Here is a 27,874-nt window from a genome sequence, read left to right as displayed (position 1 = left end):
TTGGGTGGGGGAGTGGAGTTTGGGAATGGGGGAGAAGCTAGGACCCAAGGGAGAAAGGGGAGCTGGAAATAGGGAAGGGTGAAAGCTGATCACTTGTATTTGTAGGGCCTTGTGACACTTAGCTGGATGCAGGACCCATGGGGTGGATTCTCTGGCCTGTGTAATGCAGAAAGCTGATGAGACAACACGATCTAATGGTTCCTTCAGCCTCTAAAATCTACTAATCTATGTTGTTTACAAGGCAGGGCACAAATCTGCTCTCAAAACATTTTTCCCCTCTGTGGGAGATTTGGGTTTTCTTCTAAAGAAAATTGTTGACAAGAAGGGTTTGCTCTCCTCGGAAGTTGTTTATTGAGCAACCAACTCCCTAAATAAGATCAGTTGAAGCTGAAAATGTTCAGTGGAAACCCAAACGCTGAGAGGCTTTTCAGCTGCTGAAACTTTTCCGGTTTTGGATGAAAAGTCAAACTTTTGCTCAGAACCTTCCTGCCACATATTCCACCCACTAATCCTTGCCGAGTTTGCTGTGTTCCCCATTGGTGTTCGAGTCACAGTCCCCTCCGGTGAACCATATTTATGTTCCCTCCCCACAAATGCTCAGTAATATAGATAGCGTGCGGGGAAGCACAATAGAAAATATGGGTATTTAAAAATATGGATTTTATTCTTACTTAGGTAAATGCAAATCCTAAAATAAACACGAGTTGGCTTTGAACGCTGAACATTTGCATGAGCAGCAAGGACAACAGAGAAAGCTGCCGGTTGATCTCACTTACCCAGGGAACGTGGGATAATCCTTTGGCAACTTTCACCTTCTGAAGCCAAGAAAGGCTCCCATCCTGTGACTCCCCCGTCTATGTGGGTGGAGCCCTGGGCCTGCATAGACCCTCACTTAAGTCGCTGCTGATGTAGCAAAGGGATTGATGCTTAGAATGGTACTTAACGTTCAATGAGGGGCATATTTTCAAAAGCACTGAAGTGACTTCAAAGCCAGACTCCTGTCAACTTTCATTGAGTCGTGGGTTCTCAAGAGTCACTCCTCTCCTTTGAAAATGGGATTTAGGCACTTCTGAAAATTTTACCCCAAGGTTTATGAATCCTCTGAATGATTCTCACAGTCATGGTGTCTCTTGTGTAGCTATCATTACCTATTACATATATTAGGATAACTCCAGCTGAGATCAGGGCCCTGTTGTGCCGGGTGCTGCACAGACACACAGCGAGAGACAATCCCCGCTCCAAAGAGTTTATATACTCCCTCATCTCTTTTCCTCCTATACATTTTCCTCTCATATTTCCTTCTATAAACATCCTCTCCAGTTACTCTTTGTTTCTCCCACCTCTAATCCCCCTGATCTCTCTCCTCTTCGAAAAGCTCCTCTCCCTCTCATCCAAAGAGGGATCCTGCAGTAGGGGCAGCGTATAGGGGGTCATGAACTGTCTGCACCATGAATTGTCTGCAGGTGTTAGAGAAACTGGGCTCTCTCTGGGCTCCAGTAGGAGGTGGTTTGGGAAGTCAGATACTGCTGGGAGGCGAGTGTTAGAAGCTGAGTCGGACAGACTAGAATTCCACTAGGAGATTCTACAGAGCAGATGCCAGATCCAGGCCCCGGGGAAGAAGAGGACTACTTGATCTCGCAGCTCAGTGACACATTCTGACCTGGGAGCTTTTGTCTGCCACCCAGCAGAACGGGAAGATTCTCCCAGCAAAAGCGACTGCTAGGAAAGTGAAGATTTCAGTGTTGTTCTCAGCGTTGAAAAATGCCACCTGCCCCCCTTTGTAGTCCAGGGCAACCCTGATCTTCCTGGGTCTCCTATCCGGTGGCAGGCTTGTCCAAGGAGAAGTGAGAGCCACATACTGAATTGGGTTCAGCTGCCCCACAGCCCAGATCCCCTCCTCTGGCTCCAGGCCGACTCCCCCCTTTCTCCTCACAGACTCTCTGGCCACCCCCACGGCCCAACTGCTCCCATCCACCTCCACTTCCCAGCAATGTCTCCCCGAGGTGAACCCCTCACAGCCCAGCACACAGGGAACGGGATCAAATCTTCTGAAGTTGTCGGGCACGTCCTGCCGTGCAGGTCCCCATCTCACACTTTTCCCATCCTCCGACAGGATGAGATGAGGATGAGCCGTGTCTGGATCCAGGGTCACATTTGCTGGGGTGGAGGGAAGAGGGAGGAGAGAATCAGAGTGTTAGGGGCACTCCTTTAAATCTCTTTGAAAATTTCTGCCTTTAATGGATAAGGAAAACCTTCAATTGCACAAGATGGGGTAACTGGCAGGTCACCGACTTTGTTGCTGATTTAGGCTCAGCTAGCAGGTGGTGGGAGCGGCAGGAGTGTCTATTTCTGAATCCGTAACAAGGTCCGGCCACTCAAGCTACATTTTATTAAGGCATCTAAACTGCTCCCCTTCTTCTCTTTGCTGTTTTATCCGCTTCATTTCAACAAATTCCCCTTACCACCACCCACTGGATGCTGCTGGCCATAGGTGCCGACTTCTACTGGCGCCGGTGGGTGCTCAACCCTCCTCTGTCCCCGGCCCCACCCCGACTTCACCCTGCCCCACCCCAATTCCAACTCCTTCCCCAGAGTCTCTGCCCCAACTCCGCCCCCTCCCTGTCCCTATTCCGACTTCTTCACCAAATCCCCACCCCGGCCCTGCCTGTTCCCCACCTCCTCCCTTGAGCACGCCACATTCTTGCTCCTTCCCCCTCCCTCCTGGAACTTGATACAGCTGTTTGGCTGGCAGGCAGGTGGAGGAGCAGGGACGCGGCACACTCAGGGGAGGAGGCAGAGGCGGAGGTGAGGCAGGAGGCTCCAGCCCCGGAGCACCCACGGAGTCCGCGCCTGTGCTACTGGCAGAGGAGCCCAAGTTGTATCATTGTGACATCATTTGCTGACTCATTTCAACCAATGGGATTGCAAAGGAACTGGAGGAAGTGAAAGATGACTGGCTGAAATACTTCTGATGTCACAATGCTGTACCAAATGGGCACTGAGTGGCAATCAGGATTTTCTCATGTTTGGGTTTTTTGACTGTCATCAAACTCAATAGGGCTCTTCCCATCGATGCCTGGAAGGTTCCCTGAAATTTTAAAATTGATTGGACATGGTCTTCAAAATTTATCAGATTACAGACAGAGAAATGCCATTGAGTGCAAGGCCTCACCTCTCTCACTAAAAAATGTTCATAAGAACATAAGAATGTCCATACTGGGTCAGACCAACGGTCCATCTAGCCCAATATCCTGTCTTCTAGCAGTGGCCAATGCTACGTACTTCAGAGGGAATGAACAGAACAGAAAAATGATTGAGTGATCAATCCCCTGTTGTCCAGTCCCAGCTTCTGGCAGTCAAAGGCTTAGGGACACCCAGGGCATATAGTTTGCATTCCTGACCATCTTGGCTAACAGCCATTGATGGACCTGTCCTCCAGGAATTTATCTAATTCTTTTTGAACCCAGTTTTACTTTTGGCCTTCACAGCATCCCCTGGCAATAAGTCCCACAGGTTGACTGTGCATTGTCTGAAGAAGTACTTCCTTTTGCTTGTTTTAAACCTGCTGGTTATTAATGTCATCGGGTGACCCCTAGTTCTTCTGTTACGTGAAGGGGTAAATAACACTTCATTATTCACTTTTCTCCACACCAGTCTCCTCGTATGGCAGCTGTTCCATACCCCTGATCATTTTTGTTGCTCTTTTCTGAACCTTTTCCAATTTTGATATATCTCTTTTGAGATGGGGCAATCAGAACTACATGCAGTATTCAAGGTGTGGGCGTACCATGGATTTATATAGTGGCCTTATGATATTTTCTGTCTTATTATTTATCCCTTTCTAATGATTCCCAACATTCTGTTCGTGTTTTTGACTGTTGCCACACTTTGAGCAGATGTTTCCAGAGAACTAGCCACAATGACTCCAAGCTTTCTCTCTTGACTAGTAGCAGCTAATACAGGCTCCATCATTTTGTATGTATAGTTGGGATTATGTTTTCCAATGTGCATTATTTTGCATTTATCACCATTAAAGTTCATTGGTCATTTTGTTGCCCAGTCACCCAGTTTCGTGAGATCCCTTTGTAACTCTTCACAGTCAGCTTTGGACTTAACTATCTTGAGTAGTTTTGTATCATCTGAAAAGTTTGTCGCCTCACTGTTTGCCCCTTTTTTCCAGATAATTTATGACTATGTTGTACAGCACCGGTCCCAGTACGGACCCCTGGGGGACCCCACTATTTACCTCTCTCCATTGTGAAAACTGACCATTTATTCCTACTCTTTGTTTCCTATCTTTTAACCAGTTACTGATCCATGAGATGTACGAGTGATATAAATCCTGATGTCTCAAGCATAAGCCAACCACTGACTGATGGGGTGGGGGCAGGGGCGGCACTAGCTTTTTGCAGCCCCAAGCACGGCAGGCAGGCTGCCTTCCCAATGGAAGGCTGCCTGACTGCCGCCCTCGTAGGGACGGGCAGCCCCCCTCCCTGTGGCTTGTGCTTGGAGCGCTGGTGCCTGGAGCTGCTACTGGGTGGGGGGTCAGGAAGTAATTTTCCCTGTGGGCATCTGTCATAAACAGATAGCTAAGGGTTAATGTCTCTTTCACCTGAAGCACCTGACCAGAGGACCAATCAGGAAACCGGATTTTTTCAACTTTGGGTGGAGGGAATTTTGTGTCTAAGGTCTTTGTTTTCTGGCTGCCTGCTTTCTCTGAGCTTTGGAGAAGTAGTTCTACTTTCTAGTCTTCTGTTTCTAAGTGTAAGGACAAAGAGATCAAATAGTAAGTTCTATGGTTTCTTTTCTTTGGTATTTGCATGAATATAAGTGCTGGAGTGCTTTGATTTGTATTCTTTTGAATAAGGCTGTTTATTCAATATTCTTTTAAGAAATTGCCCTGTGTTGTATCATCTTAATACAGAGAGAATATTTGTACTTATTTTTCTTTCTTTTTATATAAAGCTTTCTTTTAAGACCTGTTGGAGTTTTTCTTTACTTCAGGGAAATTGAGTCTGTACTCACCAGGGAATTGGTGGGAGGAAGAAATCAAAGGGAGATCTGTGGGTTGGATTGCTAGCCTGATGTTGCATTCCCTCTGGGGGAATAGGAAAGTACTTTTTGTTTCCAGGATTGGGAACAGAGAGGGAGATTCACTCTGTTTGGATTCACAGAGCTGGTGTCTGTGTATCTCTCCAGGAGCACCTGGAGGGGGGAAGGGAAAAGGATTATTTCCCTTTGTTGTGAGACTCAAGGGATTTGGGTCTTGGGGTCCCCAGGGAAGGTTTTTCAGAGGGACCAGAGTGCCCCAAAACACTCTAATTTTTTGGGTGGTGGCAGCAGGTACCAGGTCCAAGCAGGTAACTAAGCTTGGAGGTTTTCATGCTAACCCCCATATTTTGGACGCTAAGGTCCAAATCTGGGACTAAGGTTATTACATGGTGTGCAGCTGGTGGGACTAGAATCCAGAAGCCAGTAGGAATATTATATTTTTCTTTTCTCTGCTAAGGGCTTTTTAGCAGAGAGAAACAGTTGGTTTTAAAAGGGAACCAGAGAGAATTTTTTTTTCTGCTCTCTCTCGCAGTTTGTGGCTTGCATGTTAAGGGTCCTTTGTCATGCAATAGCCCTCCCATTAGGAGGCAAGTACCGGCACTTATATGCATGCAAAAAAAGTGGTTTTTCTGGTTTCCCTTCATTAAACATTAGCTAGAGAGAGAAAAGGAAAATTAGCTAAAGGCACTGTTGCTAGGCAGACTTCAGGAGGCAACAGAGAACCTGCAGTTCAGAAGATAAACACCGGAGGGCACCCCAACACAAGAAAACAGGAACCATAACTTCTAAGGAAAAAATTGACGCCGAAGAACAAATCAAAGAAGCTGAACACAGGCGACAACTGAAAATAAAACAAAAAGAGATGGAGATAAAAAAAAAAAAGAACAGATCAAAGAGGCAGCACACAAAAGAAAACTAGAAGAAGAAGAGATGGCCTACCGAAGGAAACAAGCAGAAGATGAGTTGGCCCACAGAAGGAAGCAAGAAGAAGAGGAGGCGGCCCACCGCCGAGACATGGAAAAACACCAAAAAGAAATGGAAAAACAACAAAAAGAAATGGAAAAACAACAAAAAGAAAATGAAGAGAAGGAAAAACAGAGAAAACATGAACTGGAGATGGCAAAAGCTGGGCTGCCTGTGCCAGCCAACCCTAACAACCCGGCGCCAAATATTGCTCCACAGCACAGGAAATTTCCCACCTACAAGGCAGGTGATGACACCGAGGCCTTCTTGGAAAACTTTGAAAGAGCCTGTCTTGGGTACAGCATTCCCGAAGACCAGTACATGGTAGAATTGAGGTCACAGCTCAGTGGACCTTTAGCAGAGGTGGCAGCTGAAATGCCTAAGCACCAAATGAATGACTATAAACTTTTTCAAACCAAGGCCAGATACAGGATGGGGATAACCCCAGATCATGCCCGTCGGCGCTTCAGAACCCAAAAGTGGAAACCAGAGGTGTCATTTCCCAAACACGCCTACTACATTGCAAAAAACTATGAGGCCTGGCTAACAGGAAACAACATTCAAACCTTGGAAGAACTGAACCTCCTCATACAAATGGAGCAGTTCTTGGATGGTGTTCCTGAAGACATCACACGGTACATACAAGATGGAAACCCCAAGAATATCGCTGAGGCGGGGGAGATTGGAGCCAAATGGATGGAACTGGCAGAAAGCAAGAAAGCTACTGTCAAGGGGAACGATTACCCCAGGGGGCACACAGACCATAAACCCTACAACCGAGGACAGCCAAAGACCCCACATACCACCCAAGTAAAGCCACAGATACCCTACCCTTCAACCTCACCAGTCTCCAGTAACTCACCTCGGCCCAGTGATCCATCAGATGGAAGATGCTTTAAGTGTAATGAACTGGGACATATCAAGGCCAAGTGTCCCAAGAACACCATGCGAGTGCAATTCATTACACCACCATCACACCAAAGATCCCCAGGCCCGGATGCCTCTCAAATACCCTTGGAGCGAAGGGAAAATTTGAGAGTGGGCGGAAAGAAGGTTACTGCGTGGAGAGACACGGGGGCACAAGTGTCAGCTATCCACCAATCCTTCGTTGACCCCAAATTCATCAACCCAAAGGCCAAAGTTACAATTTACCCCTTCATGTCACAAGCTGTAGACTTGCCTACAGCTCAACTGCCTGTCCAGTACAAAGGCTGGTCAGGAATGTGGACTTTTGCAATCTATGACAATTATCCTATCCCCATGCTACTGGGGGAAGACTTGGCCAACCAGGTGAGGCGGGCCAAGAGAGTGGGAATGGTTACACGTAGCCAAACCAGGCAAGCTTCCAGACCCATTCCTGATCCTGAGCCGTCCACAGAGGCCCCGTCTGTGTTACCAGAGACCCAGACAGAGGTAGTGGACCTGGATTCCATGCCAACCACTGAAACAGCCACAGCACCTCCAGTCCCAGGCCCGGAACTGGAACAGCAACCAGCACCAGCCATTGCAACCCCATCTTCAAACTCAACGCCAGAGGGCGCCAGCGAGCCAAAACTGGCAGAAGCAACAGACAGCCATACCCAAAAGGCTCAGCCAGAGCCTGAAATACCCTCAGGTGCACCAGCGGAAAGCGGTTCACCAGCAACGGAAACAACCCCATCACCTACAGCGCTTCCAGAGGGACCAAGCCCAAGTCCACAGTCTGAGGAAGAACTGGTGACCCCAGCCTCAAGGGAACAGTTCCAGACTGAGCAGGAAGCAGATGACAGCCTTCAGAAAGCTTGGGCGGCGGCACGGAGCACCCCACCGCCTCTCAGCTCTTCTAATCGATCCCGGTTTGTTATAGACCAAGGACTTTTATACAAGGAAATTCTTTCTGGTGGACACCGGGAAGAATGGCAGCCGCAAAAACAGTTGGTGGTTCCAACTAAGTACCGGGGGAAGCTCTTAAGCTTAGCCCATGATCATCCCAGTGGCCATGCTGGGGTGAACAGAACCAAGGACCGGTTGGGGAAGTCCTTCCACTGGGAGGGGATGGGCAAGGACGTTGCCAAGTATGTCTGGTCTTGTGAGGTATGCCAAAGAGTGGGAAAGCCTCAAGACCAGGTCAAGGCCCCTCTCCAGCCACTCCCCATAATTGAGGTCCCATTTCAGCAAGTAGCTGTGGATATTCTGGGTCCTTTCCCAAAAAAGACACCCAGAGGAAAGCAGTACGTACTGACTTTAGTGGACTTTGCTACCCGATGGCCAGAAGCAGTAGCTCTAGGCAACACCAGGGCTAACACTGTGTGCCTGGCCCTAACAGACATCTTTGCCAGGGTAGGTTGGCCCTCTGACATCCTTACAGATTCAGGGTCTAATTTCCTGGCAGGGACCATGGAAAAACTGTGGGAAACTCATGGGGTGAATCACTTGGTTGCCACCCCGTACCACCATCAAACCAATGGCCTGGTGGAAAGGTTCAATGGAACTTTGGGGGCCATGATACGAAAATTCATCAACGAATTCTCCAATAATTGGGACCTAGTGTTGCAGCAGTTGCTGTTTGCCTACAGGGCTGTACCACATCCCAGTTTAGGGTTTTCACCATTTGAACTTGTGTATGGTCACGAGGTTAAGGGGCCATTACAGTTGGTGAAGCAGCAATGGGAGGGGTTTACGCCTTCTCCAGGAACTAACATTCTGGACTTTGTAAGCAACCTACAAAGCACCCTCCGACACTCTTTAGCCCTTGCTAGAGAGAACCTAAAGGATGCTCAAGAAGAGCAAAAGGCCTGGTATGACAGACATGCCAGAGAACGTTCCTTCAAGGTAGGAGACCAGGTTATGGTCTTGAAGGCGCAACAGGCCCATAAGATGGAAGCATCATGGGAAGGGCCATTCACGGTCCAAGAGCGCCTGGGAGCTGTAAACTACCTCATAGCATTTCCCAATTCCTCACTAAAGCCTAAAGTGTACCATGTTAATTCTCTCAAGCCTTTCTATTCCAGAGACTTACAGGTTTGTCAGTTTACAGTCCAGGGAGAGGATGCTGAGTGGCCTGACGGTGTCTACTACGACGGGAAAAAAGACGGTGGCGTGGAAGAGGTGAACCTCTCAACCACCCTGGAACGTCTGCAGCGGCAACAAATCAAGGAGCTGTGCACTAGCTTCGCCCCATTGTTCTCAGCCACCCCAGGACGGACTGAACGGGCATACCACTCCATTGATACAGGTAATGCTCACCCAATCAGAACCCCACCCTACCGAGTGTCTCCTCATGCCCAAGCTGCTATAGAACGGGAGATCCAGAACATGCTACACATGGGTATAATCCGCTCATCTACCAGTGCATGGGCATCTCCAGTGGTTCTGGTACCCAAACCAGATGGGGAAATACGCTTTTGCGTGGACTACCGTAAGCTAAATGCTGTAACTCGTCCGGACAAACTATCCAATGCCACGTACCGATGAGCTATTGGAAAAGTTGGGACGTGCCCAGTTCATCTCTACAATAGACTTAACCAAGGGGTACTGGCAAGTACCGCTAGATGAACCTGCCAAGGAGAGGTCAGCATTCGTCACCCATGCGGGGGTGTATGAATTCAATGTCCTTCCTTTCGGCCTTCGAAATGCACCCGCCACCTTCCAGAGGCTGGTAGATGGTCTACTAGCTGGACTGGGAGAATTTGCAGTTGCCTACCTCGATGATGTGGCCATTTTTTCAGACTCCTGGCCCGAACACCTACTACACCTGGAAAAGGTCTTTCAGTGCATCAGGCAGGCCGGACTAACTGTTAAGGCCAAAAAGTGTCAAATAGGCCAAAACAGAGTGACTTACCTGGGGCACCAGGTGGGTCGAGGAACCATAAACCCCCTACAGGCCAAGGTGGATGCTATCCAAAAGTGGCCTGTCCCAAAGTCAAAGAAGCAGGTCCAATCCTTCTTAGGCTTGGCCGGATACTACAGGCGATTTGTACCCCACTACAGCCAAATCGCTGCCCCACTGACCGACCTGACCAAAAAGACCCAGCCAAATGCAGTTAAGTGGACTAATTAGTGTCAAAAGGCCTTTACCCAACTTAAGGCAACGCTCATGTCTGACCCTGTGCTCAGGGCCCCGGACTTTGACAAGCCATTCCTAGTAACCACAGATGCATCTGAGCGTGGTATAGGAGCAGTGCTCATGCAGGAAGCAACCGATCACAACTTCCATCCTGTCGTGTTTCTCAGCAAGAAACTGTCTGAGAGGGAAAGTCACTGGTCAGTCAGTGAAAAGGAATGCTATGCCATTGTGTACGCCCTGGAAAAGCTACGCCCATATGTTTGGGGACGGCGGTTCCAACTACAAACTGACCATGCTGCACTAAAGTGGCTTCATACTGCCAAGGGGAACAACAAGAAACTTCTTCGTTGGAGTTTAGCTCTCCAAAATTTTGATTTTGAAATTCAACACATCACAGGAGCTTCTAACAAAGTAGCTGATGCACTCTCCCGTGAGAGTTTCCCAGAATTCAGTAGTTAAAAAGTGTTCTTAAAATGTAGAAGTCTGTTAGTTATATACTTAGCAGTATATGTAAAGGTGTATGTGTTGTATTAATCTGTTTATTTTCAAGTTCTAGAAGGAAATCGCCGCCAGTGAGCTTCCCCACTGTCTGCAATTTGGGGGGCATGTCATAAACAGATAGCTAAGGGTTAATGTCTCTTTCACCTGAAGCACCTGACCAGAGGACCAATCAGGAAACCGGATTTTTTCAACTTTGGGTGGAGGGAATTTTGTGTCTAAGGTCTTTGTTTTCTGGCTGCCTGCTTTCTCTGAGCTTTGGAGAAGTAGTTCTACTTTCTAGTCTTCTGTTTCTAAGTGTAAGGACAAAGAGATCAAATAGTAAGTTCTATGGTTTCTTTTCTTTGGTATTTGCATGAATATAAGTGCTGGAGTGCTTTGATTTGTATTCTTTTTGAATAAGGCTGTTTATTCAATATTCTTTTAAGAAATTGCCCTGTGTTGTATCATCTTAATACAGAGAGAATATTTGTACTTATTTTTCTTTCTTTTTATATAAAGCTTTCTTTTAAGACCTGTTGGAGTTTTTCTTTACTTCAGGGAAATTGAGTCTGTACTCACCAGGGAATTGGTGGGAGGAAGAAATCAAAGGGAGATCTGTGGGTTGGATTGCTAGCCTGATGTTGCATTCCCTCTGGGGGAATAGGAAAGTACTTTTTGTTTCCAGGATTGGGAACAGAGAGGGAGATTCACTCTGTTTGGATTCACAGAGCTGGTGTCTGTGTATCTCTCCAGGAGCACCTGGAGGGGGGAAGGGAAAAAGGATTATTTCCCTTTGTTGTGAGACTCAAGGGATTTGGGTCTTGGGGTCCCCAGGGAAGGTTTTTCAGAGGGACCAGAGTGCCCCAAAACACTCTAATTTTTTGGGTGGTGGCAGCAGGTACCAGGTCCAAGCAGGTAACTAAGCTTGGAGGTTTTCATGCTAACCCCCATATTTTGGACGCTAAGGTCCAAATCTGGGACTAAGGTTATTACAGCATCTTATTCCAAAATTCTACCATGGAGGAGGGTTGGTAGCCTTCCTCGGTAACCACTGCCAGCTGCTTCAATCAGAGACTGGATATAGGACCAGATGGACCACTGGTCCAATTGGATACTGGACTAGAGGTCCATTTTTCTGATCAGTTAAGAGAATTCATGAGTTCCTGGAGGAAATCCATGGGGCTTTCTTGCTTAGAGCGGAATGGCGTTTGAGAAACGGTGTGATTCTCTGACTGTATTGACTAGCTCTTTAGGATCTTATATCACTTCTCAAATGCCTGACACCAGAGTCCCCCTTTCAGGTGGAATTTCAGACTCCCCCGTCTCCTAAATCCCCACCCATTGATTTAGACAGAGGAGAATGAAATGGGGTTGGTCTGGGAAAAAGTTTTAAATAGAGAAGGAGGATTAGGATTAACTCTGAATTTCCTGGGTTTATAATATTTGGTTTGGGGATTATTGCAACATCCTTGTAATGTTGGGTTTTTTTTACCCCAAATTAACCCCATCTTAAAGGGATTTTTTTTTTGCCTGGGTATAATACAGTGCTCAATTACACCATCAGTGCCTGAAATTTACCTTTGTCCAACTGCTTTCCAGATAGAATCACTAGTGAGAGAAAAAGTGAAACACTTTAAATGTAGCTGCTGTCAACATTATGAAGATATTTCTGTTGTTAACGAACATAACTGCAGATTCATTTCATATAAAAAAGGGCAGACATAAATGCAACCTAGTGTCCTGCAGCGTTCCCACTGCCAGAGCCTTTCCCTGTGGCCTTCCCGCTGCTGGAGCCTTTCACCGTTGCATGCAGCTACACATGCCCCAACCATCACTGCCAGTGTGGACAAGGCATGAGGGGTGTGTACAGCACCTAGCACAATGGGGCCTTTGTTCCTGGGTGGGGCCTATATGGGCTACCATAATACTACTAGTAAAAGGGAATCTGTGTCCATCTCCCATTTCTTGTCGAGTGGGAGAATGATGATCAGTGAACAGAGATCCAGACACAGGCACCGACTTTGTGATTTGCCGGGGGGTGTTTGACCCTTTCTTTGCCCCAAGCCGCGCCCCAACTCCATCCCTTCCCCCAAGCCTCCACTCCACATCTTCCTGCCCACACTCCACCTCCGCCCTGCCTCTTCCCACTCTGTTCCTTCCCCTCCCCCGAGTGTCCCCCACCCCCTGTTCCTCCCCCAGCACCTCTTGCATGCCACTAACAGTTGATCTGAGGTAGGAGAGAGGGAGACTGCGGGGGAGGGAAAGTGGCCAATCACGGGGTTGCTGAGCACCCACTATATTTTTTCCATGGGTGCTCCAGCTCCGGAGCACCCACAGAGTCAGCGCCTATGGATCCATACATGTATACAAGTTCATCATTATAGGAAAGTTCCCCTCATCAGTTTGCCCTGAGTCAGCTCAACTGAAACGAGATTCCCCATTAGCTCCAGAAATTTACCTTTGTCCAGCTTTGGTTCAGATGACAGAGTCTCTAGAAGGGAGAGGAAAAAAAGTGGAAGAGGTGAAATCTCGGTTGTTCTGACTGGGGACAGATGCCTACTGTAGATTAGTCAGTTCTTTGGAGCAGGGACCAAAATTGGCAGTTGGGCCTCCTGCATAACACAGGTCAGAGAATTTCACCCAGTGACGCTGCATGAAGTCAGTAATTTCTGGCTACAATCTTTTGGAAAGAGACACCCAGTCTTGATTTAAAAACTTCCAAGCGACGGAGAATCCACAATGTCCATAGGTAGGTGGCCTCAGTGGCCAATTATTATCACTGTTAAAAATGTGTGCATTATTTCCAGGCTGATTTGGTCCAGCTTCAGTTTGCATCCGTTGAATCTCATCCTGCCTTTGCTAGATAAACGAGCCCTCTGCTATCAGAAATCTTTGCCCCGTGCATATGGGCGGTGGTTGAACCACTCCCCCTTCAGGGAGGCTAGCCCCCAGCCCTGCCCCTCCCTCCTGAGGCCTCCTCCCGTGGCCAGAGCCCTGAGCCTCCCTCCCCATGCCCTGAAATGCTGCTGGCCTGACCTGCCCCGGGCCACCTCAGCCCCTGGCTGCCGGCTGGAGCAGAGCTTCAGGGGAAAGGGGGAGCATGGGCAGCACCACAGCTTAGCCTCCCCTGGCCTGTGATACCCGCTGCCCATGGCTGAGCAGGTAGGCAGAGAGCAAGTGGGTCTGTACCGATGAAGGGCACAATTCTATCCTCAGAGTCACTGGGGTAATTATTATTGATCTCTGTGGGTGCAGGCTGTAAGAATCAGCTTTCACCATTGTTTGGCTTGGTCACAGTGACAAGAGGACAAAGTGGAAAAAGCCTTTATAGCCATGGCAGCAGACCCAGGGCTTTGGAAACTGGACCCAGAGTGAGTTTGCTTTGCTTTGCAGAGCTCCCGCACGGATACAGAAAATTCTTCCTGGTCTCGAGACACAGGGATCCACCCTCCTTGGGAAGTGACTTGTTTTATATGAGCTTTTACCAGGCTGATCTCAATAGATAGGGCCTGATACACACTGAGCACACAGAAATAGTATCTCCGCTCAGAGTCAGAGACATATTCTCCCTTTAGCAGCGACTAGCAGCACACTCCTTTCCACCACCACCCCTGCCAAGCTGGTGAAAAATTTTCTTGCCAAAACTATTTTTCAATGGAAACACTGGATTTTCAACTAAATGGACATTTTTCACAAAAAGGGACAACTTTCCACAGAAATGCTCAATTTATTTGTTGACAGTCTGAACACCTGAAAACTGAAAAGATTTTGGCCAAAAATGCTCCCCTGGTGCCTCATTTAATTGTAATTAGGTTTGCTCATGTTCCCGTTCTCCTTTATGGGACACGCTCTTGAACTGGACTACATCACCCAGGATGCACCACAGTCAGGGACTCCATGATGCCTAGCGTGCCTACCTCAGAGAAGGCTATGGTGGATCATGGGAAATGTAGTTCAATCAGGGAACCCAGGCCATAGAGGAGAATGGGAGCCTGTGGCACCTAAACTACAGCTCCCATGAAACATTGCAACAATATTTCCAAATTTAAATATTTAGTTATTTGACTGAAATATTTTTTGTTTTATATTTTAGGGTGTAGGAGGGTATGAAAAAAAATTTTTTTTTCTTCAGGGAAAATGTTAATGCAAACATTTTTGGTTTTGTTGAAAATTTCCGTGAAGGGAGGAGTAGAAAAAAAACAACTACTATATCTGGCCCCGCTCTGCTCCCTAGCTGCCTATGCTGGGATGGATCCGAGCATTATTGCCAACAGATAATTGCTTTGCAAGGGGAACACATCCAGATAAGCTGGGGTACATGGGGTTACCAGACTCCACAATCTAATGAATTTTGGTATCTGTACAGTGTTTTGCAAGCCACTAGCTACTTGGGCTTCAATTTTCAAAGTGGTGTAGGGGAACTGGGTGCCCGTCGCCCATTGGGACTGGGTACCTAACTCCATAGGAAAAAAAAAATCATTGGAAAATTTGTCTTAAGCATCACCTCCTCCCCTGTGCCCTGGTGAGATGAGAAAGTTATTATCCCTTTGTAAATATGGCAAGAAAGATAAGTGACCCAAACCGATGGCCATGGTTTCCATGGGTTTCTATAAGGCAGACCATGCATAACCTGTAAGCTAGTGACAAAACTCTGAGCTCTCTGGAGACATCTTTTCATTACATGTGTGTACAACATCTACAGCAATGGGGCTTTGATCCCTATGCGAGTAAATCACTATTTTAATCATAGCCAAGAACAGCCCCAGAGTTTGTTACCTTTAAATTTATTCAGAGCGTGCTCCAGAAATGTGTGCTTCTGAGAGAAGTCCTTGACTTTCCTTTTCAGTTCCAGAGGAAGGGATGGTGCACTCTGAAACTTCCCCGTCTCATATCTAGGGAGAAAAATGGCCTATTGTTGAAATCAGTTGACAATGACTAACAACAATAAAAATGTAGTGGGGTAGGAAGAATTATCAGACTTTTTTTGATTTAAAAAATCCCTTTTTTTAATCCAAAATTTCAAAATTTCAAAGAAATTCTTAAAAAAAAACCAAAAAACCATCACCCAGCTCTACTTTTTTCTCAGTTCTAATGGAAGGTGATAAACTGACAGGCTGTAGAGACTTAGGTTGAGATCCATAAGTGATGTTAATTGGCATTGTTCCATTAACTCCATTGAAGTAATGCTCATTTTACCAGCTGGGGATTGACTTTGATTTGCACCCAGCTGGGGATCTGCTCCCATTGACTGCAATGGAGTCATGGTCAACATACCCCAGTAGTGGAGAGTCTGGCTGAAATGACTTAAATGGAACTACGGCTAATTATACAAGCTGGGAATCTGGCTCTGATGACACTAATGGAGTTTTGCTGATTTACACCAGTGGGGGACCTGGTCTTTCAGTTCCCTAATGAGCCAAAGAACTGTCTCAGTGACATTCCCCAACCCACCACCCCACAGGGTCACGTGTGCCCGGGCGATAGCGAGGTACATCTGCCAAGGTGACAGGACCGTTCCAGCTCCGTTCAGTCATTGGCCCCTTTGCTGACATTGTTGACAATCGGGGCAAGAAGGGCTTTTGTAATGGGGGGGACTGCCCATCCCGGAAGGAGGTGGAGTGAGGAGTCATGAATTTATGTGGATAAATATGATACCATTGTCTCGTGGCACATTTTAAGTTCACTGGGACACGCACCAAATCGACAGGCACAACCCTGAGCATGCAGATTATGCTTAATAGAAAGGATAAACCAGGCACTGAACAGTCCTCAGATGGAAATAACTTCACACCATTACTGACCTAAGTGGAGTTTTGCAACCATTGACTCAGAAGTTACTCTGGTGATGGGTGGCCGACAACACCCCTAGGTAGGTATTGGTAGGTAGCTAGTGACTAGGCAGCTAATTATTTGCTAGCTAGGTAGCCTGTGCTACCTTAACTGGTAAAGGCAAGTAGGTGAATGGCCCATATTCCATCTCTGATCTCTTGAGGCATCCAGACTGCCAGAGGAGTTGATAATTCATAGTGTATCTGCAGCTGAATCTGCATTCTGGAGTCTGGGGAAACATAAGCCGGCACAGAATTCTGGAGTTGGAGGGAGATTAGGAGCTGCAGGGAGCTTTGTCCTTTCCCCAACATCTTCCCAGCATCCTGAAGTGTGAGGGGGAGCATAGGCGCCAACTTCCAGAGCATCCACGGAGAAAAATTAGTGGGTGCTCTGCACCCACCGGCAGCTCCCCGCTCCGCCCCACTCTGCTCCAGCTCACCTCTGCTCTGCCTCCACCTCCTCTGTGAGCACGCCGCATGCCTGCTTTTCCCCCTCCAGGTCCCAGTGCTTGCACCGCAAAACAACTGTTTCGTGCGGCAGGGAGGGAGGAGGAATGCGGCGGGTCCAATAGGGGCAGGGACTTTGGGGGGAAGGGGTTGGAGGCAGGGCCAGGGTAGGGAAAGGGTGGAGATGGAGCGCGGCCAAGGGTGGGGGGGCATGAGCACCCACCGGCGCCGGCGAAAGTTGGCACCTATGAGGGGGAGTGAGAAGGACCTATGTACCTGCTCAAGGTGCTTCTGATGTCCTAGAGAGGAGAGAGAAAGAAAAGGAAGTTCAGTCCCACACAACATAAACTGGAGATCCCTCTTGCTCTGAGGTATCTAACTTGCTTATTTGAAAATCCCTTTGGGTGCCTAAACCCCTTTGAAAATCTAGTCCCATGGCACATAGGATTCTGAGCCTCATTGAAAGTCTATGGGATTTAGGGTCCAAAATGCCTGAGGGTCTTTTGAAAAATGGGACTTAGGTCCAGATCCTCAAAGGACTTTCGGCACCTAACTCCCACTGAAATGAAGGGGAGTTTAGAAGCTTAAATACTTTTGAGGATCCACTCCTTAGGTCCCTTTTAAAATTTTTACTCCTAGGTCCCTTAGCTGGGACAAAGTGGAGGACTCATAAATCTGTATATGTATAAACCCATACAGCTACTGAAGGGGAAAAACATATGTTGGCGTGACTTAAATGCGGCCTCACAACGGGTTAGCACCTAGTTGAGGGCTAATCTGCCAATGAGAACTCTTGACAAATGTGTCCCTCATGACATGGACTCATTCCAACCAGTAGAATATAGCATGCAAATTAGTTGGAGAGGAAGGGAGATGATTGTTTGAGTTCCCTCTGATGTCACAATGCGTCAGGTAAGCCTGACCTGAGCTATTGACTTGGCCCTGTCTGCAGTCTATTAATCTGAACAATCACAGATATAGCCGTCCTCTTTATAACAGCCCATATATTTCAACATATTCCTCCCCCACCCCTGTCTCCTTTTCTCAAGAGCAAATCTGTTGTTTTTTTTTAACCTTTCCTCACAGGTCAGGTTTGATAAACCTTATATCACTTTTGTTGCTCTCCAACGTCTCACAATCCAAAACTGAAGGCCACTTCACTGATTCTCAGATTGTCCATTACTTGCGAACTTTAAATCAAGATTGGACATCTTTCTAAAAAATACACTCTAAGTCAATCAAGAGTGGTGACCTACACATAGGAATCTCTAGGTAAAATTCTCTGGCCTGTAATGAAGGAGATCAGACAAGCTGATCCAAATGATCCCTCCTGGGCATAAAATCTATGAAATTTATGGGAAACTCATGTGTTTAAGTGCTTTGTTAGATCAGAGAACCAGTGTGCTGAGCACCTTGTACTATCAGGACCTCAATGAATAAAATAATGTATGTTTCTGTAATGCGGTGTATTGTGAACTGGGACTTCGATAGCAAAGAGCCAGGGACATGTCTACTAGGGGCTCTGGGGTACCTCTCACATAGTCTCACCTGCAGGAATTCACTTGCTGGCTGCCTACACTTCTCTTCCATCTCACTGATCAGGGTCCCGAGACGAGATATCTCCTGGGTGAGCCTGGTGGTGAATTCATCCTGCCTCTTCAATATCTCCTTGTCCAGCACTTCCAGCTGGGCCAATAGGAGCAATTCTTTCTCCTCTAGAAACATATGGAGTTTCTCAAATTCTGACAAAATCTTCTTCCTCTCGCTCTCCGTCTGTTGCTGCAATGAGCAAACACAAGCAGGGAAAGGGTGGAGAGAAACATGTGACGGCCCATACAGAGTAACATTTCCAAAGGAGTCTGTGGTGCTTTGAGGGGTTCTCCCAGACCAAGAAGGGGAGAAACACTCTCTGCATCCTCCGCTTTGGTCACCTTAGAACCATGACAGACTTGACTTTATAGACATATGTAAGCAGTCTGAATGAGCTCTCCCCTGACATCTAGTGGTGAGCTGTGGAAAAAGACTTCAGGAGCTGATCACATTTGCATGGGCACGCCCACCCTGTCTAGGTGCTCAGCATGAAGGGATTGCTTGCCCAAATGGTCACATTTGGCTGGTGTGGGATCCACAGTCTTCTTGTTACTGGGGCAGGAGTAATAAAGAATTGTTATCCTTTCTGTGTAAACCAAGGGCAGCAAAACTGTACTTGGCGTTTCCTAATTGAAGGACTCACCCTCAATTAAATAGCACTCGCTAGGCAGGGGACAAGGGTTCCTCAGGCCAGTGAGTGGAGAGGGACAAATCTGTATATGTGCTTCTTGCATAAGGGCCCTGAATACTATTTGGCTGTGCCTCCTTCCCTCCAGTATGCAATAACAGAGGTAATTTCAACTCATTTGAGAGTGTTGCTACATGCTGAAATCAATGATACCTAGGTCTAATTATTAGCCCTGCTTTGGTACAGTGTCTATGATGCAAGAGACTGTACAGTATGCACCAGCAGTGAGGCTTCATCACTAAGAGCAAGTAAGATGCCTCTTTCCCCTCACCCAGCATGGGAGATGAACTCTGCAGATGTACCTCTGAATTCTGGGTCTGCCCTGTCCACAGATGGCTACTGTGAGTGAGGTGCAGAGAAGAGATGGATGAAGGGATTTTTGGGTTACTAGACTTAAGAACCTGAGGGAACTTGCCCAACTTACTTGGTGGTGGGTCTTTTGCTCATAGTTTAGGTTTATAAACCCTGTTTGTGGTCTTTCCCAAAATTAATGCTGCATTATTTCCCTCCTTTTATTAAAAGTTTTTGCTACACTCAGACTCTGTGCTTGCGAGAGGGGAAGTATTGCCTCTTAGAGGCGCCCAGAGGGTGATGTGTAATTGTCCCAGGTCACTGGGTGGGGGCCTCGAGCCAGTTTTGTGTTGTATTGTTGAAAGGGAACCACTAGATACTGAACCTGGCCCTTGTTGCTGCCAACTCTGACTGGCAGAAGGGTTACACATAAATAAGTGATTATCCATTGCAGAGCATCGCACATTACTCTGTACGACTCCAATGGTATTCAGACTCATCACATAGGTTAATTTGCTAATGAGTAAGTACCAGCAGCTCCTCGGTTGTTATTTCCCCATTCAATTTCAGTGCAGCAATGCCTTCCATCTCCTTCTTCAACATCTCCAAACGACTCCTAATTTGTCCCTAGAGAAAAGAAAAGTTACTTGCACTTGAGGGTATTTTCTTGAGTTATTTATAGGTTGACAATTATTAACTCGGTTATAAAACACTCACAAAGCCTGTCCTTCAAAATGTATACACACATCATACATTACATATGAATAAAGATAATCTGCTTTGTCTCGCGAAGTACGTACGTCACCCTGGATAGAAGAAGATGTCACATCTGTCAGCCATAAGCTCAGTAGCAAAATAACAAATGTTATATACATGCATTAGACAGACAGAAAGTTCAGTCAAACTGCATGCTCTGATCAAGTTAAATAGACCAGAATATTAGGCTGTAGAGACATTATTGTAAATATAGGATGGGGTATTAAAATCCCCAGTTTCGAATAAATCTAAATATTGCACTTGATCCTGTATGTACCCAAAACTTAATGACATTTCGCAAGAAAAGAATTTGAAAATGAATTTTTACGAACATCTACATGATCCCCAGTCAGAACGCCTCCTCCTCCCTGCCAGTTTAAGATAATAAAAACAGCAACAAAAAAGATTGATCAAAATTTAAAATTATTGGGGAGATTCTGAGCAGTATTTCTTAGCGATATAGCACAGAACTTACAGCCCAGGGAGGGGTGGCACTATGATGGGAATACAGAGCTAAGCAAGGGATCACTACAAGATCAGGTCTTAGGGTGTAAAATCAGGGTCTCTCCTATCTGGGCAGAACTAGCAATATTAAGAACGATACTAGGTCTTCTTTAGCAGATCACAGCCTTATCTTAAACAAACTCCCAGGCAAAAGACTTTGCTGAGGTGAAATAGTTTTGAACAAAACCTCCCCTCCCCACCCGAAGGGGAAAAAACCCAGCATTCTTGCGCAAAGCAACTGCTTTCCATGAACACTTTAATCCAGTCGAAAACTGAATTTTTTATCAAAAACAAACAACAATAAAGTCTCCACAGAAAAGCATTAACCAGGCCAAGCATTTGGAAGTTACCTGCTCCAGATGCTACGAGTGGGGCCAGATCATTGCAGCGGCACAAAGGACTCTTAACCAGCCCTTATAAGGGAATCCTGAGCTGGTGTCAAACTCTCCTCCCTCAGCATATAAGGTGTTTAGGGAGCAGGGCCTAGTGCAGTGGTCCCCAAACTTTTCGGGGTCACATCCTCTCTTACCCCTGTTTGCACCCCACCCCCAGGGCAGCTGGGGCCAGAGTAGGGTGACCAGGTGTCTGCTTTCCGACTGGAACACCCAGTTGAAAGGGATCCTGGCAGCTCCAGTCAGCACAGCTGACTAGGCCATGGACTGTGCGTTGACTGCAGTGGAGCTGGCAGGCTTCCTGCTAGCCTCCGTGCCGCATGGCTCCCAGGAAGCAACTGGCATGTCCCCCCTCTGGTTCCTATAAGTAGGGGCAGCCAGGGGGCTCCGCACACTGTCCTGGCCCCAAGTGTCACCCCTACAGCTCCCATTGGCTGGGAACCACAGCCAATGGGAGCTGAGGGGGCAGTGCGCAGAGCCGCCTGGCCACGTCTCAGCATAGGAGCTGGAGGAGGGACATGCTGCTGCTTCCGGGAGCTGTTTGAGGTAAGTGCTGCCTGGAGCCTGCACCCTTGAGCCTCCCCTGGGTCCCAACCCCCCACCCCAGCCCTGATCCCCCTCCCACCCTCCAAACCCCTTGATCTCAGCCTGGAGCACCCTTCCACACCCCAAACCTCTCATCCTCAGCCCCACCCCAGAGTCCACGCCCCCAGCCAGAGCCCTCACACATCCCCAACCCCAGCCTCCACCCCAACACAGAACCCGCTCCTGCACTCTGAACCCCTCAGCCCCAGTCCAAAGCCCCCTCTGAACCCCTTATCCCTTGCACCACACCAGAGCTGCACCCCAGCTGGAGACCTCAACCCCCTGCACCCCAACAACCTGCCTCAGCCTGGAGCCCCCTCCCACATGCTGAACTCCTCATTTCTGGCCCCATCCTGGAGCCTGCACCTCCAGCCAGAGCCCTCACCCCCTCTTGCATCCCAGGCCCCTGAGCCAGCCCGGTGAAAATGAGTGAGTGAGGGAGGGTGGGAAGTGAGTGACAGAGGGAGGGGGGAAGTGGGGCAGGGCCTTGGAGAAGGTGCATGGCATTGCCGGGGCCTCAGAGGAGGGGCAAGGGTGTTCGGTTTTGTATGAGATATGGCAACCCTAGGCCAGAGCAGAGCCAGGGCTCCTGCGGGGGGTGGGGGGGAAGACAACACAGACAAGGGTAAGGGGGCCAAGGCTAGGGATGCAGCTGAGGTGGGTCTGGGGCCAGACGGGGAATGGAGCCCTGGCTGGGGGCCAAGGCTGGGCAAGGGGCTGGTAGCCAAGGCCATGGCTGAGGGTGGAGCCGGAGCAGAGTTGGTGACGGAGTCAGTGCTACCTCCCTGCCCGCTGCTGGGCCTCCCCGAATGTTCCTCCCCTAGGGGTTGCACCTCACAGTTTGGAGACCAGTGGCCTAGTGGATGGCACCAGCAATAGCGAAGGCCATTTTACCTATCCCCAGCCTCAAGGAAGTGGGAAGTTGATGCTAGATGCCTCTTTCGGGCAGCTGTGTCCCTCCACCCTTCTCTCCAGCCCCCAGGCTGAGAGGGATTGAGGAGTGGTCCTTGACAACCTTCTGCCCTGATTAGGGTGACCAGATGTCCCGACTTTATAGGGACAGTCCAGATTTTTAGGTCTTTTTCTTATATAGGCTCCTATTACCCCCCACCCTGATTTTTCACATTTGCTGTCTGGTCATCCTAACCCTGATACACATGCAGGTACCATCCCCCAGCCTTCTAGAGAAAGGAATAAGGGAGCAATGTGGGGGTGGAAGCCCAGTTGGGACGATAAGGATTTTGGGAAGAGACGGAGGGAGACTTGCTCTCTTCCCATCTATTTCAAATTTTCTCGGCTCATTGAGGGTACGTCCACACTACAGCTTAAAATCGATATTAGTAAAATCGATTTTATAAAACAGGGTTTATAAAATCGATTTTACGCGTCCACACTAGGGCACATTACTTTGGTGGTGTGCGTCCGTGGTTCCAGGCTACCATCGATTTCCGGAGCGGTGCACTCTGGGTAGCTCAGTAAAAGAACGGGACCAATAACTTTGATTTCCGTCCACACTAACCCTAAATCGATTTAGTAATATCGATTTTAGGGTTATTCCTTTCGTTTAGCTGGAGTACAGAAATCGATTTTAAGACCCCTTAAAATCGATTTTAAGTGCCTTGTAGTGTGGACAGTTACAGCGTTAAATCGATTTAACGCTGTTTAAATCGATTTAACGCTGTAGTGTGGACCTGGCCTGAGGGGAGATTATAAAGGGGCTGGGAAAGGGGCTATGCTAAGGGATAGCCGGGACACAGGGTTGGAATTCATCTCTGTGGCCAGCAGGGGTCAGTCTCCAGCCTCCCAGTGGAAACCGAGTGCAGCTGTAGCTTTCACACAGGCTCCTGACTAGAGAAGGAGCCCCGGGTTTACACTTGACCTGCTAACTTGTGTTAAAATGACAACAGCCTTTCACCTCAACTTAAGATCCGTCCTTTTATTTTTCCAGTGAAGGGGGCGTATCCATCTAATCTATCTATTTACCTATTTGGGGGCTTGTCTACACAGGGAAGTTTGATGACCTAACTACACTGCTACAATTATACTTGCATAGTTACACCAGTATAACTCCATGTATGGACGCTGTTATTCCGGAATAAGAGGGTATGTCTTCACCGCAGGCAGGACAGCACATATAGCCTGAGTTAGTTTTGACTGAGCTGGTGTAATCCAGGTCTGCTTGGTGTGGCGCTCTGTCCCGCCCTAGTGGCAGCTAGACCACCTAGAGCAGTGGTCCCCAAACTTCTTTGATCACACCCTCCTTACCCAGTCCATGCCCCCCTGGGGGGGAGGGTGATTGGGGACCAGGCCGGAGCGGAGCTGGGAGCAAAGCGGAGTTGGGTGTCCCACTCCACACCCCCTCCAAATGCTCCTTCCTGAGGGGGCATGCCCCAAGGTTTGGGGACAACTGAGCTAGAGATTGCTGACCCTCCTATGGCCTTGGCTCAGAAACATGTGTCTTTTTAGCTCATGCAGGAGTGGCTCATGCATTAAGTTCCAGAGGTCCCAGGTTTGATCCCAGCTGCCAGGGTAGGTTGGCGTTACCCCGGGTCACTAAAAATAACAGCCTAGCCACCCCAGCCCCAGCTCGTTTTCTAAGTATGTACTGCACAGGACCAAACTCGGGTGGCCTCAGTGGCTATCCTGCTGTGTTCAGCAAGCTAGCTGAGGCATGTCTACACATGCTGCCATCCCCCATCACGCCTCCTGATTGCTGTGTATGTGTAAACACACCCTGAGGGCCCACACAGGGAGTTATCCTGCTGTAATTATAGCAGTATAATTACACTATTTCCCCATGTAGACAAGGCTTTAGGTCCTTACACGGCCCCCACACCCATTGGGTCTGAGCACCTCACAGTCCTGGCACCACCGACACAGAAAAGTGCTGTTCTCCCTGGTTTACGGAGAGGCTAAGGAACTTGCTTAAGGTCACACAGTAAATCTGTGGCAGGACAGGACACTGACACTAAGACTCCAGCATGTGCTCCAAGCAGTGGTGGATTTAGAGTTAGTGGGGCCCTATGCACAGCTTCATTTCCCCCTCTCACCAGGATCCAGCCAAGAAAGAACATTCTCTCTTATCTCCCCCACCCATTTTTCATTCTCTTTTTCCTTCCTCCTCCTCCTATATTATAAGTAATAGAAAGTAAATGAAAATAAAGTGAGGTACCTTGATTGGGGTAGGGGGTTGGAGTGCAGGAGGAGTGTGGGGGTCAGGCTCTGGGAGGGAGTTTAGGTGCTGGGTGCAGGCTCTGGGCTGGGGCAGAGGGTTGGGCTGTGGGAGGGGTGTGGGGGTCAGGCGCTGGGAGGAAATTTGGGCGCTGGGTGCGGGCTCTGGGCTGGAGTAGGGGGTTGGGGTACAAGAGGGGTGTGGGGGTCAGGCTCTGGGAGGGAGTTTGGGTGCTGGGTGCGGGCTCTGGGCTGGGACAGTAGGTTGGGGTGTAGGAGGGGATGTGGGGTGCGGGCTCTGGGCTGGGGCAGAGGGTTGGGCTGTGGGAGGGGGTGCGAGGTGCGGGCACTGGGAGGAAGTTTGGGTGCTGGGTGCGGGCTCTGGGCTGGGGCAGTAGGTTGGGGTGTAGGAGGGGGTGTGGGTTGCAGGCGCTGGGAGGAAATTTTGGCGCTGGGTGCAGGCTCTGGGCTGGGGCAGAGGGTTGGGCTGTGGGAGGTGTCAGGGGTGCAGCACTTACCTTGGGCGGCGCAGCTCCCAAAGCGACCGGCACACCCCTTTGGCAGCAACTCCTGAGCGGGGGGTGGGGCGGGGGGGGGGTCCTCTGTGTGCCGCTCCTGCAGGTCCCATTGGCTGCAGTTCCCAGCCAATGGGAGCTGCAGAATCGGCACCCAGGGCAGGGGCAACGCATGGACACACCCTCCCCCAGAGGCCGCAGGGAGCGGCGCAGTGCGGAGGGAGGGAGGCAGCGTGGGCAGGGACCCACCTTAGCCTTGCTGCAGGCATGTCTCTGCGTGCCCCTTGGCGGAGGGGTCAGCGGGTCTCCGTGCACTGCCTGGGTAGGGGCTGTGTGTGGAGTCGCCTCCTCCCCGCCAGGGGTGCGCGGAAACCTGCCAGCAGCCATTGGCTTCTGGGAGCGGCGTGGAGCCACCAGCCACAGAATGCAGGCAGCCTGCCTGAGCCCTGCTGCGCCGCCGGCTGGGACTTGGGGGCAGGTTGTCAGATGAGACTGACTCTGCATTTTGGGCACTCCCTGTCACTGGGGGCCCTCTTCCACCTCACGGTTTGTTTCATGGCAAATCTGCCTCTGGCTCCAAGCCCTGGTTCCTTTCAGGAGGCGACCCTTGGGACTTGCTGCTGGAGGACTTTTGGGAAGTGCTGGCTCAGGGAACTGCCCCTATGGAAGCCTACATTTTGGTCACGGGTATTTTTAGTAAAAGTCATGGACAGGTCATGGTCCGGGGGTATTGTGGATGTTGGGGGAGGTGACCTGGGAGCCCCTCTGGTGCTGGAGGCTGCGGTGCGCAGCCCAGGACCCCTGCGGTGGTGTGGGAGTGGGGGGGGAAGGTTGGCGGAGCTGGCAGGGGCTCCCTGCCCGGCTCTGCATTCCTGCAGCTCCTAGGCAGTGGAGAGACCAGGGGGCTCCAGCATGCTGCTCCCGCCACAAGTGCTAGCTGCCGCAGCTCCCATTGGTCAGGAACTGCAGCCAATGGGGCCTACAGGGGTGGGGCCTGCGGGCACCAGCAGCATGTGGCATGGAGCCCTCTCCCCCTTCTCCACCCGCTGCCTAGGAGCTGCAGGGCCATGCCAGTGGGAGCCGGGGAGCCCCCCCACCGCGAGCTAAGCGCCTCCCGCACTCCCAACCCCTTGCCCCTAGTCCCCTCCCACACACCGAAACAACTGCTGCTGGCCCCTGCTCCAGCCCTGAGCCAGCACCAGCCACTGCAAAAGCCACGGAGGTCATGAAAAGTCACAGAATTCTGTGACCTCTGTCACAGACTCGCAGCCTCACCCATACGTCGCCCGGGTAGGGCTGCCGGAACATAGAGGGGCCTCGAGGGGGAATAGGAAAAAGTTGTGGTTACTCCTCTATAACTTTCAAACTCAGGCCAACACGGGGCTCTGGCACGTGGAAGGAGATTGCCAGTCCTGCAGATGTTGGGACGCCATTACAGGAGGTGAGGGATGCCCTTGTCATTAGAGCACTGATGTGGAATCCAGAGGGATCCTCTAACCCAGTGGCTCCCAACCTTTCCAGACCACTGTCCCCCTTTCAGGAGGCTGATTTGTCTGGCCTACCCCCAAGTTTCCCCTCATTTACAAACGACTTGCTTACAAACTCAAACATAAAAATACAAAAGTGTCACAGCCGCTAGTACTGAACAATTGCTGACTGTCTCATTTTTACCACTGAATTATAAAATAAATCGACTGGCATATAAATACTGTGCTTCCATTTCAGTGTATAGTCTGTAGAGCAGTATAAACAAGTCAGTGTCTGTCTGAAATTTTAGTTTGTACTGACTTCGCTGGTGCTTTTTATGTAGCCTGCTGTAAAACTAGGCTGATCTCTAGAGGAGTTGATGTACCCCTTAGAAGACCTCTGCGTACCCCCCAGGGGGACATGTACCCCCAGTGGAGAAGCACTGCTCTAAAATACACCAAGGGTCTCTGTCCGGCCCAGAATCCCGAGGGTACAATGCTGTTTAAAGTTGGCACTGCTCCCTCCCCCCCAGTCTGGCCCTGAAAGACCAACCAGAGAGGCCACGCACAGAACAGCTCACACAATGAGGGGTAGTAATTCAGACAGTTGTGCTGGACAAGGATTCCTTCCTACCTTGTACTCCTGGGCGGCCTCCTCTGCAGGAACCACTGAGTGAGCCCTGTGCTCCTTGGACCTGTCGCACACCACACAGATGGGGGACTGATCCTCTTGACAGAAGAGTTTCAGAGCCTCCTGGTGTTTCTCACACACTCTCCCGGCTCCGGCATCTTTTGTCAATTGCAAATGTAGCTGCTTGGCTATTTCTACCACGTTGGCCAGCTGCCAGTTCGGCCTGAGGTTCCTCTGGGGAAAGGTCGCTCTGCACTGAGGGCAGGAGACGTCTTTATCAGATCCCTCCCAGCACTGGGTGATGCAGGCTCGGCAGAAATTGTGCCCACAGTCTATAGTCACGGGATCATTAAAATACTCCAGGCAGATGGAACAAGAAGCTTCATCCTGGAGGCTTTGCCTTGCCTTTGCAGCAGCAGCCATGGCTTATCCCAGGCAGGAGAGCAGTTTAATTTCACTTCCCTGTTCCC

General features: G+C 49.3%; 1 protein-coding gene across 1 annotated transcript; it reads right to left on the bottom strand.

Annotated features, from left to right (window-relative positions):
- Positions 1-643: 643 nt before the first annotated feature.
- Positions 644-27,874, bottom strand: LOC127033300 (zinc finger protein RFP-like). The gene is made up of 8 exons (XM_050921282.1): positions 27,408-27,874; positions 19,916-20,011; positions 18,364-18,594; positions 17,092-17,114; positions 15,317-15,432; positions 12,999-13,031; positions 12,119-12,148; positions 644-2,157 (listed from the first exon to the last, which is right to left on the bottom strand). The coding sequence occupies exons 1-8, from the start codon at positions 27,825-27,827 to the stop codon at positions 1,643-1,645; spliced, it is 1,464 nt and encodes a 487-aa protein (XP_050777239.1). The 5' UTR covers positions 27,828-27,874; the 3' UTR covers positions 644-1,642.

The sequence above is a fragment of the Gopherus flavomarginatus genome, chromosome 12 (genome assembly GCF_025201925.1).
Source record: "Gopherus flavomarginatus isolate rGopFla2 chromosome 12, rGopFla2.mat.asm, whole genome shotgun sequence".
Taxonomy (NCBI): Eukaryota; Metazoa; Chordata; order Testudines; family Testudinidae; genus Gopherus; species Gopherus flavomarginatus.
The sequence above is the reverse complement of the archived record's forward strand: the minus strand, read 5'-3'. Positions and strand labels throughout refer to the sequence as shown.